This window comes from Heterocephalus glaber, unplaced genomic scaffold (assembly GCF_053883595.1).
Source record: "Heterocephalus glaber isolate CG9 unplaced genomic scaffold, H.glaber_assembly_v1.0 deba00001472, whole genome shotgun sequence".
Lineage (NCBI taxonomy): Eukaryota > Metazoa > Chordata > Mammalia > Rodentia > Bathyergidae > Heterocephalus > Heterocephalus glaber.
The window spans coordinates 34,868,552-34,889,137 of record NW_028258315.1 but is presented as its reverse complement, the minus strand read 5'-3'; the positions used below and the strand labels follow the sequence as shown (position 1 = coordinate 34,889,137).

The 20,586-nt window shown below is 39.7% G+C and overlaps 1 protein-coding gene across 5 annotated transcripts in view; it reads left to right on the top strand.

The window, feature by feature from the left end:
- Positions 1 to 20,119: 20,119 nt before the first annotated feature.
- Positions 20,120 to 20,586, top strand: part of Dip2c (DIP2 acetate--CoA ligase C (putative)) — a 436,072-nt gene continuing 435,605 nt past the window's right edge. For 2 of the 5 annotated variants that reach the window (XM_087181264.1, XM_021266357.2), the window contains exon 1: positions 20,198 to 20,333. Coding sequence is in view for 3 of the 5 variants with exons in the window: in XM_013075790.3 (XP_012931244.1) it covers positions 20,249 to 20,333 (85 nt within the window). In the remaining 2 variants the exon portion in view is untranslated. Of the gene's footprint in view, positions 20,334 to 20,586 lie in introns of all 5 variants that reach the window. The other 3 variants (XM_013075790.3, XM_004854585.3, XM_004854586.3) reach the window with 3 other exon arrangements.

Here is a 20,586-nt window from a genome sequence, read left to right as displayed (position 1 = left end):
ATACTTAAAAATTAGTCTAACCATGAAGTGAAAACCTCTATCATGAAAACTATTGTACTTTGAAAGAGGAGATTAAAGAAAATATCAGAAAATGGAAAGATATCCCTTGTTCCTCGATAGGCATAACAAATACTGTCAAAATAGACAAACAACAAAACTGATATAGAGATTTAATTCAATCCCAATCAAAATACTAAGAATATTTCTCACAGAACTAGAAAAAACAATTCTAAAATTCACAAGGAGCTAGAAGAGACCCAGGGTAGTAAAAGCAATCCTGGGCAACAAAAGCTAAGCAGGAGGAATTGCAATTCCCAATTTCAAGTTATATTACAAAGTTACAGTGAAAAAAATTGCACGGCAGTAGATATAAAAACAGACACGTGGATCAATGAAACAGAACAAAGGATACAGAAAAGACCCCAGACATCTTCAACCACCTGATCTTTGACAAAGGGACCAAAAACACACTGGAGAAAAGACAGCCTTTTCAGCAAATGGTGCTGGGAAAGCGGAATATCCACAATGTGGAAGACTGCATCTAGACCCATACCTCTCATATCTCTGTACTAAATTAAAATTAAAATAGATTTAAGACTTAGATATTAAATCAGAAACAATCTGCTCGAAAATATATTAGGTAAAACTTTGAAGACATAGGCATATTCAAGGAATTTCTGAACAGAACCTCAACTGCCCAAGAAATAACACCACAAATCATCAATAAATGGAATTATGTCAAATTAAAAAGCTTCTGCACAGCAAAGGAAACAACCAACAGAATGAAAAGATAACCTAAAGAATGGAAAAAATTTTTGCCAAGGATTTAGCTCAGTGGTTCTGCCACTTGCCTCGCAAGCACAAGGTCCCGAGTTAGATCCCCAGTACCAAAAAATTAATAAATAAATAAATAAAGGAAAAAATTTTGACAGCCATTCCTCTCAGAGAGGACTAATATCTAGAATATATTAATAACTCAACAAATTAAACCCCCCAAATTAAAAGACCCAAACAAAAAATGGGGAACTAAAATGAACAGACACTTCTCAGAAGAAGAACAGGTAACCTATAAATACATGAAAAAAATGTTGCACATCTCTGGCCATTAGAGAAATGCAGATTAAAACAACACTGTGATTTCATGTTACTCCAGAAAGAATGGCTATCATTGGGCTGGGGATTTAGCTCAGTGGTTTCACCGCCTGCCCTGCAAGCTCAAGGACCCAAGTTCGATCCCCAGTATCCCCCCGCAAAAAAAAGAATGGCTATCATCAGAAACTCAAATAATAACAAATGCTGACAAGGCTGTAGAATAAAAAGGAACCCTTCTACTTTGTTGGTAGAAATGTGATCTAGTACAACCAGTATAGAAATTAGTATGGAGATTTCTCAAAAAACTAAAACTAGAAATCCCATTTGGCCCAGCCATTCCTTTTGTAGGTATCTTCCTGAAAGAGTTAAAGGCATCATATTACAGTAAAAAAAGCATACTCATGTTTACAGCAACATAACTCATAAAAGCTAATCTTGGAAATGGTCTATATGTCCATTAACAAGTTAATGGATAAAGAAAATGTCCATTTATATATAATGGCATACTAATGTGCTATTAAGAAGGATAAATTTGAGTAATTTTTAGGAAAATAGATGCACCTTCCGAAAATAATGTTAAATGAAATAAGTCAGACATACAAACAAATTTGGATATTCTCTTATATGAGAAACCCAAAGTATAAATAATTTAAAGAGCAAAATAAAACATAATAGGAAACAGGAAAACAAATCTTTTGTAAATGAGAAGAGGACCAAGAGATGGAGGGAAAGAAGAGGAAGAGGAAAATAAAAAGAACTATGTGTTATGTACATGTACCAACTCCTAATGATAAATGTTATTATTATGTACTTACTGCAAACATGTAGTAATAAAAAATTCATTGGTAGAGAGTAGAAGAACCTAATGAGATGGAAAGCTAAGCAATATTCATGAATTAGTTGACTCAGTATTATATTGTATATCCTAAATTGACTAAGGGATTCCAAGCAGACTCCATTGCACTGCTAAGTAATATTGATGAGTTATCAGATTCAACTCTACCATATAGATACTTCCCAAATAGATTGACCAATTCTAAGTAGGCTCAATAACACTTCCAATGGTTTTTATTTTTGTCTAGTGGAACTTAATAAGCTGTCTCTAAAATGTGCATGTAATTGCAAAGTGCTATGAGTAGCCAAGATATTCTTGAGTAAGGCAAGAAGACAGACTGTATCAAACTTCCATTCGTGGGGTGGGGGTACAGTTAAGGGAAAAAGCATATGATTCATATGCACCAGATTATGAGTTCAATCCCTAGCACACATGTGCATAATCACTTCCTATTATAAAGCTATGTAACCAATGTGCTATTGGTTGACAAGTGAGCCAATTGAGTAGAATAGAAAACCTAGGCCCAGAATCACATTATGTGATTTATGGCCATTGAGTTTGCATTTCAAGTCAGAAGAGCAACAGTGAATTTTGTTCAATAAACAGTGCTGGGACAATGGACCAAATATGAAAGAAAGAAGAAAAAAGGAAAGAAGGAAGGAAGGAAGGAAGAGAGGGAGGGAGGGAGAGAGAAAACAAAAGATAAAAGAAAAGGCAGGCTGGCCTCTAACAACATATACAGAGATTAATAAACAGACTAAAGAATAAAATAAAAATTCTAACATCTAGAACCAAACTTAAAGTCAACTCAATTGATTTTCTTTTCTCTTAAGAATGTATTCTGTTTTCTTTTTTCTTTTTTTCTTTTTTTGGGTACCGGGGATCAAACTTGGGTCCTTGCACTTGCGAGGCAGGCACCAGAACCACTGAGCTAAATCCCCAGCCCAATTCTGTTTTCTTGATTCTTCATATGTTGGATAATTTTGAATTGGTCCTGGATTTCATTATTTTTCTCCAAGGGCATGGCTTTCCTCGTTTAGAAGGTCATTTTCTTCTCTGGACCTGAACTGCAAATTCTTTCTTGTGTGACAGTTTCAGCCTGGTCAGATCTTTGGTCTTCCACAGGGCTGCTGGGACCACTGGAATATTTGTAGTTCAGGAGCCAGTGACTATGAGGGAAGGCAGAATTTGGGGATCCCTTCTCTGCTTTTTCACTTGGAGGAGTTCTCCAATATTTGGCACTAAATACTTCATTCTTGGCTTCCCCTTTCTTTTTTTTTTTTTTGATATCCTTTTATTGGTACATTTTAGGTGTACAATATAATGACATTCACCATTGGAGATATGCACCTTTACATACTCTCTTGGTTCTTATTTTTCCCCCGTCCCCTGCCCTCCCTTCAACCCCTCCATCCCTCCCTATTTACAAAGACTTTGTTTACATTTTTTCATTTTCTCATATTAATTCCATCCCCGTCTTTCCTTTCCCCTACCTCTCCCACTTCCCCCTCCCCTTTGCCCCTTTTCTTCCTATTTCACATTGTCTATTATACCTTTTAGCCCTTATTCACACTTTCAGTTTCTCACACTAGAGAAACTATTCAGTATTGACATATGTGTGTCCTGTTTATTTCACTTAAGAGTATTGCCTCAATGTGCATCCATTTAGCAATAAATGTCTCTAATTTCTCGTTTTTGATGGCTGAGTAGTACTCCATTTTATTTAAAAAACCACATTTTCTTGATCCAGTCTCCATTTGATGGGCATTTGGGGTGCTTCCAATCTAACTGTTACAAACTGTGCTGCTATGAACACGGTTGCACATATATCACTGTGGTATGATTCTTTTAATTCTTTGGGGAAGATACCCAGCAAGGGAATAGCTGGGTCAAATGGGACTTCCAGTCTTAGTTCTTTGAGGTATCTCCATACTGATTTCCACAGTGGTTGCACCAGTCTACACTTCCACCAGCAGTGGAGCACGGTTCCTCTTTCCCTACAGCCCCACCAGCATTTGTTGTTGGTTGATTTCATGATAGCAGCCATTCTTTCTGGAGTGAAGTGGAATCTCAATGTTGTTTTCTCATTTGCATCTCTCGAATGACCAGTGATGTTCAACATTTTTTCATATGTTTATTTGCCATTTCTACTTCTTTGTGTGAGAAATGTCTGTTCATTTCAGATTTGGCGTCCCCTTTCTAGTTTCTCCTGCCATTAAAGACTCCAGTGGACTCCATGTGGATTTCCTCCATCCATCATTGTGCCTACTGTGTGGACCACACTTAGCCTTGGAACAGATCTGTTGAATAAGGTGGATATAGACACACTGTAATGTTTTTATGAGTCTGCTTTTTCACTGGATGGCAGCATTCACTGTTATTTTTTTAAAATTACATCTCGTAAGCACACAAAAGAGAACTTCTAGAACTGCTTCAAAAAAGTGGCAAAAACAATGAAATAAATCAATCTGAAACAAAAGGAAATATTTTTAGGAGATTAATGTCAATGACAATGGGTCTTTTACTGTAGTACATATTTCATTATTTAGATACACACTGTTACAGGGCATGACGGTACACACCTATAATTCTAGCACTCAGGAGGCTGAAGCAGGAGGATCACCATGAGTTTGAGGTCAGGCTGGGCTAAATAGTGAGTTCAAGGCCAGCCTGGACTATATAGCAAGACCCTGTCTCAAAAACCAGAAAAAGGGCCGGGGATTTAGCTCAGTGGTTTTGCTGCCTGCTGCGTAAGCACAAGGACCCAAGTTCGATCTCTGGTACCAAAAAAACCAAAACAACAGAAAAAAAAAAAGCTTTACTTTTGATAATATTTCACATTACAAAAAATATGCTACAAAGGCCAATAAATGTGCATTCAATCTCATCAGCAGTCAAGGAAGTAAAGAAAACACAAAAATGACATAAAATACTATTGCCTTGCTATTATATCAATAAAAGTTACAGTTTGACACTAGTAAATGTTAACAAAATTCAGAGTATCAGAAACTCTGATACAGTGCTGAAGGGATTATATATAGATGGGATTATTTTGAAGCACTTTGACATTACGTACTGAAGTGGAAGACCATCACACCCCATTACTCAGCAGTTCTCCTTTTAGGAGATACCTCAGAGATGTGAGTATTCATGTGTCTAAAGAAAGTCATAAGCATGTTCAAAGCAATGTTATTCATCATAGCCCAACTTGGAAGCAACCCAAATGACCATCAATAATAGAATGCCAAGTCAACTGAAGCATATTTACTCAATGGGCTTCTATCCTACAATGAAGATAAATAAATACTAAGTACAGATAGCAGCATGGATGAATCTTACCTACATCATATTGAAGGGGAAAAGCAAATCACAAAAGAATACAGATAGTGTGTTTCAATTTATATAAAATTCAAAAACATATAAAAACTAAACTGTATATTCCAAGGAGGCACAAACATATTGTAAAACTATAAGGAAAAAAAAAGTAGCAATTACTAAAAATGTCAGATATCCCTTGAAGAATTTGACTGGGATTAGAAAGGAATCAGTGGGGATTTATAATTGTGACATTGTGAAATATATATTATGTCTTTTTCTTGTTTTCTGGCATATAAATTATAATACCCTTGAAATCTCCAAGGTCATAGTGTATTTTGCATGCTAGCGTGTGGATTAAAAATTGCCAGCTCCTTAGTAGCTCTAGGATGAGGGCAGGTTACTGAAAATACCAAGGCAGAACTAGAGGGTTGAGACTTTTAGCTCAACTCATGACCAACCTCCATGGAGTGGAGAGTAGCTGAAAATTAGAATCTCCAAAGGCCAAGGATTAATCAATCATGCCTAAGTAATGAAGCACCCATAAAACCCCTGCAATTCTGGATTCTGAGGGCTTCCTGCTAGCCCAATACAGGCAAGATCCTACAAGGAAGTTCCATGTCCTTTCCCACATATCTCACCCTTGTGTCTTTTGTTATCCTTTATAATAAACCAATAGACATGTTTTCTTGAGTCCTATGAGCCACTTGAGTAAATTTATCAAACTTAAGCTTGGCCAGAAACATAGGAAGAACAACCGCAAGTTGTGATTGGCATCTCAAGGGGGCAGGGGAGAGGGCTACAGCATCGCTTGCTTGGTGTATGTGTGAAAACCTTCTACCTTCTTTGTGTCAGAAAAGTGACAATATAGGGGGCCAGGGATTTAGCTCAGTGGTTCTGGCACCTGCCTTGCAAGCGTAAGGTCCCGAGTTTGATCCCCAGTACCGAAAAAACAAAACAAAACAGAAAAAAGTGACAATATAGGAGAAACTGAATTTGCTTTGGTTTTTTTTTTTTTTTCTCTACATGGTTTGATCAAAAGCTATTGTAAATATTTGCATGTTAAAAATTTACTACAATAAAAGACACGTTGCCATTAATCCTCCTCAAAATACTCCTTCTAGCTTTGGACATACTTTAACCCATCATTCCAGCCATTTTCTGAAGTAGTTCTGGAAGTTCTCTTTCTTGAATCTTTAGTTGTGCTAAATGGCTGCCTTGATATCCTAAATCGATTCAAAACCTTTGCCTTTCATGCTTATTTTGATTTTAGGGAAGAGCCAGAAGTTGCAGCACTTCTAGAACTGCTACAGAAAGTGGCAGAATGATGAGATCTGTGTGTTCTAAACAAGGGCTATGGGCAATGTGTCTTTTACTGTACTGTACTGTACTGTACTAAATTTTTTACTCTAAATATTCACCGTGTATTTTGGTCACTTCTTGTGTATTATCAGAGTAATGTTCTCTTGTTCTGGATGGTGGTTGCCAGGGCTTAGAATTATTACCACTGATAAAATTGTATAGAAAAGTCTTCTGTTCATATGTGTGAAAACTAATATTACAAATATGGTGAGAAATTATATTCTGGTGTTAAAATAAACAAAACCAAAAACATTTAGGATTTTTATGTGAAAATTCTCCCATGTTCTCTCATGTTCTCTCATGTTCTTCCTTTCCATAGAATCTGCACATCTAAATGTGGCCATCAGACACAGCCTTGGACATCCAGATACTGACAGGTGTCCTGATTGAGGCTTTTGTTTTGCAAGAAAAAGTTAAAGCTTCATAGGAGGGTATTTCTTCTCCCCTTCATGTTTTTCCTCTTTTTCCAGCCACAAATGCAGACCTCAAGTGGGGGCCCATGGATGGCAAAATGGAAAGATAGGATGATCTGGTGCACTGTGACATAGCTGGGCTACCATGCTGGGAGCTACCTCTGTCTACCTCTCAGCTTTCTATTGAGTCAGACACAGAAACAGGGAGTGTTGTTTGTTGTTTGTTGTGGTTGAGTTGCTGACTATTGCTGAGTTTTCTGTTAAGAGCAGCTTTTACTTAGACAATGGCTTGGAATGGAGAGAACAAATTCTAGTTGAAGCTCTGTAACTTAACATTGCAGCCTTGCTATCACTTGACCTTGGTAATTCCTAATGGGTTTTTTTTTAAACTCAACTGATGGTTGTTTCAGAAACTCTCTAAAGGTCTTTCCAGTTTAAGAGTTTCTGATTGTGTAACAGTGTTCATTTTTCCACCCTCACTTTGAAGGGTGGTATGCAGTAGCTTAAGAGATTTAGTGATAACCAATTCAGGGATTGTGCTGTCTAAACTTCTGCTATCCTGGTTCCATGAAGTATTTTAAAATACAGCTATAAAAATTAACTAGGGTCTGTAGACATGTAAAGCAGTAGTTTTCACTTTCCTAAGAGTATTTACTCAAGGAGAATAATATATTTTAATTGTTGTTGAGCTGGATTCTCTCAGAGCCCAAGATACTTCCCTGGTAATCAGGCATTTTTAGAAACTGTATTAAGTTCTATAGTCCATAATCCAGAGCAAACTGAGGTTGTAACATAGAACTTCTATTCTGTCCTTTTCACTCCCCTTTTCCTGGCCACCCTTTAAATGCTGGGAACCTCTAGCCTTCATTCTTGGAGCTCTCTTGTCATTCTACATGATGGAGCAGAGCAACTTCATCTTCCCCAAGGTTTTATTAGTCTCTTATATTCTAATTACTCTTAAATCTTTAGTTCTAAGTGTTCTTCAGAATTCTGGATTGCCAGAGCTAACAAACTACTGAGGTCTTTGGTATTTAAACACCACATTCTTAAAATCCAACTATCTTCTCTCATAAATCTGTTTCTCCTTTCTCTTCCATATCCTGGTGATTAGCACAGTTGTTAGAAGAGGAACCATGATAATCCAAATTGCTTGGCATCCAAGATTTCACATTAGCTTGAAAACCAACCAAAGGAATCAGGATCACAAAGAGTCAGCTTGTAAATGAAAGTCACTGAGAGAGTTCATGGTTTATGTGAGAAACCAAGTTCTCCCATCAGATCTGGTGTGTAGGTGCAGGACTGAAACTGGGAGACAAAGTCAAGGGTCAGTCAATGACTTTAACAGGCCCAAGGACAATAGTGTGGTAGGAAAGGCCCTCAGTGCTGAAAAGTCTGCAGCTGCCACATTGGCTGCATGGCAATGGCCCATAGCATCCCTTCCTTGCATGAGTCATAACTTTCTCACCTCTCCATGGTTTTGCACATGCTTCTTACTGTTCCTGAAGTGCTCACATTTTTTTTACTTGTCCAGACATTTCTTCTAGTCATTTAAGACTCAGCTGAAAGCTCTTCATTTCTGTGAAATCTTACCTTGCCTAATTCGACAGTGACTCTCTCCACTCTACATCTATTTCATACATAACTCTTTATGCAGTTTTCACATTTTCATTGTTTGTTTACTCTTTTTATTTTATTTGAGTTTTATTTTAATAAAAGTAATATATAAAAACAGTTATAGAAAACTGGATTAGTCAGAGTAACTTTCCAGCTAAAAATAATGGATAATGTTCTGCAACATAATTTTACATATTTAAAAAAATAATTTTAAAAGTATAAAACTCTGAAAAGGCATCAGGTATTCCAAATTATTGTAAGAAAGCCTGTAAGGAGATTTATAGACCATCAGGGGTCTCATGTCCTGAAGGCGTGTGGTGTACCACACTTGGGTTTTGGTTCTACATCCCTACAAAAGAAAAAGGTCAGGTCTATATCCAAGATCATAAAGGAGACACTCCTGTTATTAAACTAGGATCCCCCAAAGAATAAAGACGAGCTATATTAAAACACACCCTTTACTCCAACAAAAGGGGATTTTAAATAAAGCTTCTATGGAAATGAACAGAACAAGGAATAGTGTTCCAGACAATTTCAGATGGAGTCACAGCCAGCTCTTAGGTAGACTTGCACCTAGGTATATATGATCTACAAGTCAGAGGCTAAGGAAAATCAAGCTATGAAATTGTTGAAGATAGTTGCAACTCTTCTAATATTCTTAGGAGGAAATACAAATGCTGTCTTAAGGCAGGTATCCAATTTAGACCTTGGGTAACCAACAAAAGTAATTCCCAAGGGCAATGACAAACAGAAGTCAGAGATGAGAAAATATAGAAAGCATCAGTGGTGGTAGGGGGTGGAAGAGAAACAGCATGAATGGGAATCAGGAGACACAAAAATAAAAACAGAACCATGCAGCGGGCCGGGGATTTAGCTCAGTGGTGCCGCTGCCTGCCCTGCAAGCGCAAGGACCCAAGTTCGATCCCCGGTACCAAAAAAAACCAGAACCATACAGATTTCACAGAGTGGAATCAGACATGCAATTTGAAACAACTAAACATGTAATGTTTAACAGAATAAAATGAAAACTTGACAAATTTGCAAAGAAACATGAAACTATAAAAAGTGATAATTTGCTTGAAATACAGAAATTCTAGAAATCAATAAATGTAATAATCAAAATTTAAAGCTCAATGGATACATTATAAAATGAAGAGAAAATCTTAAAATCACCCAATGAGAGTGAATAGATCATCCACAAATGATTTATAATTATGCGCAGCTGGATTTTTAAATGTAACAGTCAAGATTTTCCACTAAAAAGAAAAATAAACAAATTCACAATTATAGAGGTAAATTTACTATATCTCTCTCATTGATTAAGAGAAATTATCAAACCAGAAAAAAGTCATTTAAATATAAAAAATGAACAATATAAACAAAGCAGATTTATGGACAGGTATTAAAGACCATAATCAACTGCAGAAAACACATACTTCCCAACATACACAGCATTTACAAACATGACTATAAATTGAGAATTAAAACAATTCAAATGAGTTAATATCCAAATATTATCTGATCATAATGTAAGGGAGAATGCAATAACAAAAAGATAGGTGGGAAATTCTCATATCTTTACAAATAAGAAACATTTTAAGTAAGTCATACATGAACTATTAATTATAATGAAAATTAAATTGTAAACTGAATAATGAAAATTCTACCTAATGAAACTATTAATGATGCTAAGGAAGTAATTAGGGGAAAATGAATAGCTTTGTATTTATGTATTAGAAAAGAACTTAGGCCAGGACGGGGGATTTAGCTCAGTGGTTCCAGCACCTGCCTCACAAGCACAAGGTCCTGAGTTCAATCCCTGATACCAAAAAAATAAAATAAAATAAAATAAAATAATAAAAAAATAAAAGGACATGGACCAAATTAAATCTCTTTTCTTTATAACTTACCCAATCTGTAAGATTGTGTTATTAGCAACAGAAAATGTACTAAGAGAACAACTGTACACAAAAGCAATGCAAAGAACTATAGGAAGAAGGAGAGGAGTTAAAATGAAATACTAAAATTTTTTTTAATTTTACCAAAAGAAGTCAGGAAAGGAGGAACAAAGGAATAAAAGAAAACAAGTAGCAAAACAATAGATCCAAACTAAGCCATAGCAACATCACATTACAAGCAAATATGCAGATCTTGTCATTATAATGTACTAGGTTCATGGATCCTTTCATTTTGTTTTTCCTAAAATAAATTACCTTATTCTTCCTATTAGTTTTTTTGGTGACCAATCGTAATTTCCTCCATACTTTACAAGCTCCCACTACAATTTTCTGGCAGTTTAATCACATCAGTTAATCTCAGTTCCAGTTTTCAATTATTTTATTCTTTCATGGGAGACATCTCATCATACCTCTTGTTTTCTTCCATTCGTAGGACGCTCAACATTTTTAGCCTTCTTTATTCATAACACACACACACACACACACTAACACACACTCTTTGAGAAAAAGCGAAGTACCTTATCTGACTGGTGAGAGTAAAGAAGAAACTGGGCAGGCACAGCCAAGATATGATCTTTTCTTCTTCATCTCCAGGTAGATTCCTTTTAAGAGGAAGCCTGCCCCAGGGCAAAAATGCCCATAGCAACGACTCTGTGTGGGCCAGTACCAGGAAAGCCCACTTACCTGACATCTAAAACACACTCAATAATCAAAGTTGTATTATAAGAAAAGTAAATCTTTTGTTCTCCTAGAACATTTCAGACTCAGAGGCTCTATCTGTCACACTAGGTTCCTATCTACTAATGTGACTTAAAACACAGTGATGTCAAAATGAAATTATCTTAAGTAAAAAAGAAGGGGAGCGATCAGTTAACTGATGAACACTCTATATTTCTCATGTTCTAAGAATAAAACTAATCTTTTCCAAAACTGTTTATTGCTTTTGCTTTAGTTCATTTTTGTTATTCAAAACTTTAAAAGTTGGGCCAGGGATTTAGCTTAGTGGCACCGCTCCTGCCTCACAAGAGCAAGGTCCTGAGTTCAATACCCCGTACCCAAAAAAACCCCCCAAAAACCAAAACTTTAAAACTTGTATGTAATATGTTATTAATACTTTTTTGTGCTACTTCAACTATGTTCTGCAATTTTGTTTTATTTGCTCTTCAGTAATTGATCTTTTGTAATTTCTTGATGCTCAATATGTAAAGTATTTCTCTAAGCTTGGTTTTCTTTCTATATTAACACCTGTTATGGGTTGAATTGTGTCCACCAAAAGACAATATGTTGAAGCCATTCCTATTACTGAATGTAACTGTATTTGGAAATAGGTTCTTTACAGATTGGATTAAATTGAGATGAGGTCATTATGATGGACCCTAATCTAGTGTGACTGATGTTCTCATAAAAAGGGGAAACTTGGAGACAGATACAAATAGAGAAAAGACAATGTAATGATGGCAAGAGACAAAAGAGCAAGAGATGTGAAGGATGCATTCACAAGCTGAGAAGTGCTAAGGATTGCAGAGGATCACCAAAATCTAGGAAAGGCAAGGATTCTTTTTGTAAGTATATGTTTGCTATACATAATGATTACATTGATCACGGGGCGTTGGCGTATGTATATAACACATCTTAATTCTTTTTACTTCTCTAAAGAAGGATTTTTCCCTAGACTTGTCAGAGATTCTGGTCCTGTTGACACTTTAATTTCAGAGTTCCAGCCCCAGAATGAAGGAATACATTTCTGTTATTTAAAGCCACTCAGTTTATGGCACTTTGTTATGACAGCCCCAAGAACGTAACACAATATTTAATTTCTATTGGAACACTTAAAAATAGCATTTTGCTTCTTAAAAATTTTTATCTGATTTATCCTATCTTAAAAATACAGTAGAGTTTGGTTCTATTTCTGCCTGCATTTTTGTTTAGTTCCACTGGTCTCTTTATCTGTTATTGATACTGGTTTTTATCTTTGAACATACATTCGTTGAAAAGTTAAGTTTCCACATATGCATCCCTTTCTCCCGTTTGTGCTCCATCTCTTCTCTTTCTCTTATCCTCCCCCCACTTCATTATTTTTCTCCTTCTGTGTTTCTTTTTCTTTCTAATGCTTAAGATCACTTTTGTTTAAAGTTTTGTGGTGAGCCAAGGATCACAGGGAAAAGATAGTAGAAACTCTGGGTGAAAATGATTACAGAAGATTCCAGCTGAACAAAGTGTCTGCAGTTAGAAATGTTGATTAGAGATCAAAGCAATAACTCCTGAGTTAATAGGTTTTCTGTACTAACTTCCTCATTCTTTGTCTTCCTCAGAAACCCATTATTCATATGGTACTTATTAAGTTCAGCTTCGTTCTACTGTGATTTGTATGTGTATCCTTTTCTTCCTGAGGTATATAACCATTAAGAATTCTTGTGAAGCCCTTCATGAGGCTGCCTATTCAGAAAAAGAGGATGCTGTGAGGGTTGTGCCAACCAGATGAGTCCCCTGAGCCTCTGGGGACGGGGCCAGCTCCTTTGGAACAAACACTTCAACTCAGTACCTGTTCCCATCCAGTGTAGGTGTTTGCAAGAGGCCTGGTACAAGTATTTTGGGGGAGACATTATGAACTATATGGATAGCTATGTTTTTACCCATCTCATGGTCAAATTCTCAAGGAGATTGTGTCCTTGACTTTGGCATTGTGTAAAAGGCCATGAAGAGGTCTTCCCCATATCATGCATGGAAAAAGGGCACACTAGGAATGGGGGACGGCTGGTCAGGGGATCTGAGGTGTGCTGGCTCATGTCTGAGCCAGAGGCAGGAAGGGGAACTAGGAAGACCAGGAGCTGGCTTCCAGGGTGTAACATACTGAGGGTGTTCCCTCCTGTGCAAGGTCTCCCCATGATGACACCCAAGGGTCTCAGTGAAAGAGAGAAAACACAGCTGGGCAACGTCTGTGACAGGGAAACATGGAGCAGCTGAACCTGCAGCTGACCAGTCACATTGTGCACTTTGAGGGCAGAGTTATCATGAGATAGAAAGGACATGGGAATTTTCCTTTTTACAGGGCTCTGGATTGAACTCAGGGCCTCATGCATACTAGGCAAGTGCTCTACCACTTGAGCCAGGCTTTGGAATCTTTTTGAATCTTTTTTTTTTTTTTTTTTTTTTTTTGGTACCGGGGATTGAACATGACTCCTATCCTGATCCAAGTACAGACTGAGGCCTGGATCAGGCTATGGTGGTCTGCTCTTTTTGCTTCTCTGTTCTGATGTAACTACTTCCTCCCAGGTTCTTTCTTTAAGAGCAGGCCCTCAAAAAGACACATGCCCATGAATCCCTGACTCGAGCCCTGACTGTTTTGGAACTTGACCTAAGACAACACCCTGGCCCACTGACATGCCTATGAGTGCGACAAGAATAGGAGGCACTGACACCCACTGAAGCAAAACTTCACCCTAACTAACTGACTCCCTGACTGTGGGTGGGCTCATGTTCCCACCCTGCCCTATTCTCAAAGGATAAAGTTTTGTCTTCTGGTCTACACTAGTGGTGGTGGCAAACCCTGCCCTAGGGTCATTGGGACATTGTCATATGAGTGCATTTTCATGTGGGCAGTGTAAGCTTCATCATCTCTGCTATACTTTTATGGAGTGTGGGTCTATCTGGAAAATATTGCATTTAATTAACTTCACAATGACAAGACTCTGCACTTTATACAATTTTTGAGTATTATGATACAGTTTTACTTGGCACAGTAGAAGTTATATAGGAATGGATTTGACTCCATGTATTTTTTCTTTTTACTTTAAATTTTTTCTTTTATGATATTTTCTTCTTTGTGGATTTTCTTTTATTTTGGTGGTACTGGGGATTGAACCTAGGACTTCATGCACCTTAGGGAAGTGATCTACCACTGCACCACACCCCCAATCCACTACCTTGTGGATTTTTTTATGGAAAAATTTTATTCCCCAACTTCTTCCCCTCCTACTTCAAAAAGCTGGTGTCACTTGTCACAGACATTAGTTGATATGAATTCTGTGAATGACAATTAATTTGAACAATGGTTTAATTTATACTGCACATTAACCAACAATAATTGGCAAAGGAAACATGCTGAAAAATCATACTATGCAACCAAACATGAATAATTTTTGCACAATTTTTCACTTTGTGTTATCCATGTCACCGTTAGAGTGATTTACAATTCACTAAAATCGTCTAAAATATCAGAAATAATTACCCTATTGGTAACTGTAGATTGATTTGTAAAAACATATATAACCCAACACTTAGGCGATTTGCCCAAGATGAATTTCACAGCTTGTTTTCCCATGAAAATATCTTTTTTTTTTTTTTTTTGGTATCAGGGATTGAACTCAGGACCTTGTGCTTGTGAGGCAGGCTTCGGCACCACTGAGCTAAATCCCAGGCCCTGAAAATATCTTTTACTCAGTTGAATTCTTAGTACTTCCATCAAGGGTATGGTAAAGCAAATTAATGGTACTATGGGATTCTATAGAATTATTTATTTCTTCTCTTTTTCTTGTGCATTTGCTCTCAGGTAAATGAGTTGAATAGTTTGTTACTTCCACAGGAAGATAGTAACAAAAGCAGAAGTGAAAATGTACATATAGTTCTCTGAATTTAGTTTCATGCACATAGTTTATTTAATTCTATAAAGATGCAAAAGTAAGTGTGTTGCAACAATGTTAATGATCTCTTAATGCATCGACTGGTTTCATTCAAGGGTCTCAAGCTGCTTTCTAAATGCTAATTAATTAAACTTTTTGTGTCAGATGATTATTCACATCTGCCCCTTCTTCAAATCCAATAGTCTGCCAAGCTGAGTTTCTAATAATGTGGTAAGAAAAAAATGAAACAACCAAAACAGATTACTTGGCATAGTTTTTATGGAAATTGCAGTTTAGGAAGATTCTGTCCTAACAGGATTATATGCCACCCTTTGCAAGTACCTGGAGAACTCCAGCCATAATAGTTTACAACCAGCTCCTCCCAGTGACTTTGGAAAAAGTAAAAAGTTCACAAAATTGGGACACATAGAGGAGAGAGCACAGCATGAACAAATTCTACATTAATCTGATAAGGGTGAAACAATCACCTCCTGTAACATTAAGACTTAGGAAGTAAAGGTGCCGCTCTGAGATACACTTCTGCACAGGGAGCAATTATGAAGAGCTTTGTATTTCCTTCCTGTTAGTTATCTCATGAATAAATAAGCCCTCTCTGCCTGGCACTGATACCTTTAACATACTCTGATTTTAGGACATTCCATTACTACTCTCTTCTACCCCAATCAAATTTTTGGAAATCTACAGCCCCACTATGAGTAATTAATTTTTCACTCATTAGAATTGGCATGAAACAGGAAAAATAAAAACCAGAAGCAAGGTCCTGGAAAGTAGGTAAATGGTGGGGACAAATTACCCATCAGCAGAAAATAAAGAAGGATATGGAAATAAATACTCAAAGACTAGCTGGCATGATGATTAATTTATTGTTTAATTAGATATACATAGTTGCCCCTCTGTGCAACTCTAAGCACTGTTTTCAGGACTGGTCCAGGCAAACCTGCAGAGTAGCAAAGATAGCTTACACTATTACGTTTTAGTGCCATTGCTCATTATTATCTGCCTCCTGGTAGCCAGGGTCCTGGCTGTGGATGAGTCCCTCCTCCTACCCTCTTTCTTCTTGGCTAAGTGTTCTGAACTGTGCCTCTGATGCCATGAACTTCATTTTGTAGAAGTTGGCTTATCTCATAAATGAAATCATGCCACTGTGTTAGTAAATACTAACAATTGCTTAGCCCCTTCCCAAGTAACAATCATGAGTTTTTACAGTGGTTTTACCAGAGAGACCATAGTTCAAAAATGTGACTGATCCCAAACAGAAATTTCAGATTGGCAGATTTTGCAGACAATAGCCCCATGAATCTATTCGATTCATTATAATAAACATCTATTGGGCATCTTTATGTCTACTGTGATGCACATTTGGACCGGTTTTCTGTACTTATAAGCAAACTTTAGTATAGTATATTTGCTAAATCATCTATTTCAAGAGGTTGGTTAAGAGTTAGTGGGAGATGAGAAAGGCAGGCTTTTACTTCTTATTCCAGGGCAGGGCTGAACTTTGAGAAACAATATACTGTTTGTTATGTCATCTGACCCAATGGGAGAATTATAGATAAAGCCAGCTGCCAGATAAAACACAGCTATAAATTACTAATCCCAGAGAGAACAAGTAGATAAAGAGGTGTGTAATTCCAGAGGTGGGAGAGAATCTTTCTAACCAGGAGATTAGGGGTGGCTTCATGGAAGAAGTGGCATTTGTTCTAGGACTTGATATTTTAAAATTAGGAGACAGAATCTTGCTATATTGGCTGCCCAGGCCGACTCTGAGCTCCTGGACTCAAGGAATCCTCTTACTTCAGCCTCCAAGGCAGCTAGTACTACAGTTGTGCACCACTGTAATGGCTGAGCTGGGTAAAATTTAATGTATGGCTATGAATGTGGTTGGGGGAATGGGAGATGACAAGAAGAGAGAAGATGCCAGCAAGTAGGTGGAGACTGTCATGACAGTGGAGAATTCTTCAGCTGAACCTAGGTGCATGAAAGAGGAGAAGAATAGGAAGTAGGAAAGTTTTGTGCCAGGGCCTGTGAAACACGTGATGTCATTTTAAGGAGTTCTTTAGTTTTTAGGCAGAGAATTGTTGTACATTGTAGAGGGAGTCTGGGACTTATTCAAAGTGGTGCTTTAGGAAGAGTGATCTGGCCACCATCGTAGAAACCTGATTTTGGCAGAAGTGGGACTGGGGTGGTGGTGGGAGACAGAGAGAGAGGTGGGGGGAGAGGGAGGGAGAAAGATGAGAGAAATATTGTAGATGGAGATTATTGAACTTTGGCAAGTGGAATGACTCACTTAAGGATAATTAGGAGTAAGGGATGAATGGGGGTTAGGGCCAGTGGGTAAAATGAGTCTGATTTTTGACATCATGAATTTTTTTTTAAAAATATGAGTTTTGAGGACATGGTAGGGTATTAGATTACTGGAAATACCAGTCTAGAACCAAAAGCACACAGCTCCCATGTATATTGCGTAGTTACACAAAAGCCCGCTGAAATGAACTATCAGCTAAAAATTGAATAATGTAATTAATGTGTTTAATGCAAAATACATTGTTGGATCCAACATTAGTTATAGCATCATACATAAAGGATCACAATCCACCCATTTATTAAAATGGTAATATATATTTTCGTGTTGACACTATTTGCCCTAAACTCACTGGATACCATTTACTATTTGGAACATACAATCTCATTTTGCTATAACAAAATGAACTCAATACTTTGTATGCTGGAGACTGGGATTTGAATCCTGGCTTCACTACATTTTGTTTCTCCAAGATCTTTTATCCATAACATTAAGACTTGGATGAGATCTCCTGGGCTTTCTAAATCAGTGACTTATGCTTATCATGAAAATAGAGGAGATGTGGTGGGACCACACACTTGTGACCTCCAGTGTTCACTGGATTTGAATATAGTCTTGAGCAAAGGACAAACCTGGGCACATAACAGGTTGTAGCATGCAGCACAGAACATAAGGCAACAGGAACTTTGGGGTCATGCTTTTCAAACTCATCATTGCTAACTGCCCACTTCTCTCACAATTCCCCAGTGAAAAGACAGATCTCTACAAGAAATGGGGACAATTCCTCAGTTGTCACTGCTGTTAAATCGATGGGAAGTGCAAAGATGAATATGACTTGGTCTTTGTCTTCAAGAAGCTTACACAGGCTAATGTAGATAAACAAAAGATCAAATATGATGAGGCAACATACTGTAGGAACAAAGTAAGGGAGGAAAAAGGTTTTTTGGAGCCCAACTTTGAACGGGGAGTGGATGCTTTAGGGAGGCAACCCCTGGCACACTAGCTAATGGATATTGGTGGGGCACCCTCTAGGGGGGTCTTTGGAAAGTTCCAGGCAGGACAGAGTAGCTGGCCTGGGAAAAGTGTTTGTAGGAACGGAAAGAAAACCAGGTGACCAGCATTTTGTGTGCTAGGTCTGGGGATCTAGTTCAGCCGTAGGTTGTTTGCCTAGCATGTGTGAGGCCCTTGGTTTGATTCCAGCACACACACACACACACACACACACACACACACACACACACACAGGATTTCATGTGATAGTCTTGAGAGGACTGGCAAGCAGAAGATGTGTGAAGACCAAGGAAGATGGAGAAGTTTCAGTGACTGAAGCCTGGATAATGAACAAAGTGGTGGCAGTTATTGGAAATAGATATTGCAAGTCAGAAGCTGGCTCAGTTTTAGGTTTGTGGAGTTTGGAGTATTGGGGGCAGCTGGGTGAGGTTATTCAGCTGGAGACATGACAGTCACAGGACTGTCAGGATTGGAGATACAGATTTGGTATCAGGCCTGCAGAGGTGACATTGATATTTTCGGAGGTGATGACCCAACAGGGAGAAAGAACCCACGGGGAGTGGAAGAGAAAAGCAGGCTGGAATCTCAAGGCAATCCTGTCTTAGGGTATAGGAGGAACGACCAGTTTTCGAGACCTGTGTGGAGGACAGGAGCCTCCGCAATCCAAGGACGGGCTGGACACTTAGGATAATGCGCGATAAAGCCATACAGGATATTTAGGACTGACGTGGAGTTTAGGGATTAGGCGATCCAACTGTCTTCTCCATGCCTTTTTCACAGATGGGGAAAGTGGAGCCAGGCAGAAGCAAAGAGTAGCTCAAGGTCACTCCCTATTCAGTTGTAAATCCACAATTAGAAACTTCCAGCCTGGTACTCAGCCATGTCGTCTTTTCATCTCCCTTTTCTAAACGATTCATTAAAAAAAAATCAGCCTTCAAGACTCAGAGCACTTCAAATTTTAACAAGCATGTTAAGCTGGGGCTCCTGGCGGGGGGGGGTATATATACATATATGCACACATATACATATATGTATATTCACATGTATATATGTATATACATATATATCTGTTTCCCCTGAAGCCCCATGAAGACGAGGCACTGGGGCTGGGCGGAGAGGCTGGACCAGGACAGCTCCAGTCCCCAGTCCGGCCCTGCCCGCCTGGCGGGCTCTCTGGCGGGACCGCCGCGGGCCCTGCGCCCCCACCCTGAGCGCGCCCCCGAGAGCGCGCCCCCGAGCCCCCACAAGCGCGCGCCCCGCTGCCGGCGCGTCCCCGCGTGTGCCCCGCCCCCGCGCGCCCTCTGCTGTCCGCGCGCTCGCGCAGCGGCGCTCCCGCGGGGCAGGGTGGCCGCGGAGCAGTGAGCAGTGAGCAGTGACCGTGACCGTGGCGGGCGCGGATCGGGGAAGCCGCGGAACCGGCCGGGGCGCGCGGAGGTGCGCGCGGAGCGGGCGCGAGGCCGCCGTGGCGGGGCCGCGCTGAGGAGGCGCTGAGGGCAGGAGGAGGAGGAAGAGGAGGTGGAGGAGGAAGAGGAGGAGGAGAAATCCCTGCGCGCCCGCCGCCGCCGCCGCCCGGCCTCCCGCGCCCGCGCCCGCGCCCGCCGCCGCCGCCTCCTCGGTGCGGTTCCGCGGGGCTCGAGGAGCGGCTGCCAAGACCTCCGCCTGCGAACAAAGAGGAGGCCGGCAGGGCGGGGGCGTCTGCGGCGAGCATGGCGGACCGCAGCCTGGAAGGCATGGCTCTGCCGCTGGAGGTGAGGGCCCGCCTGGCCGAGCTGGAGCTGGAGCTCTCGGAAGGTAACAGGCCCCCGTCCCGCTCCCTTCCCGGACCCGCGCCCGGGCAGTGTCGGCTGTCATCCCGGGGAGGGCGGCGGGAACCCGGGCCCGGGCGGGCGAGGTGCGGTCCCCGGCCCCGTGCGTGCGCGCGCGGCCCCCGCCTTCCTGCTCGCGGGCATCGCGGTGCCGCCATCCGCCCCCCCCGCGCGCTGCGGCGGGGCCTGGGGCTCTGCTTTAGGACGCGAGATGTGGCAACCTTTAGGGCCGGCGGGGA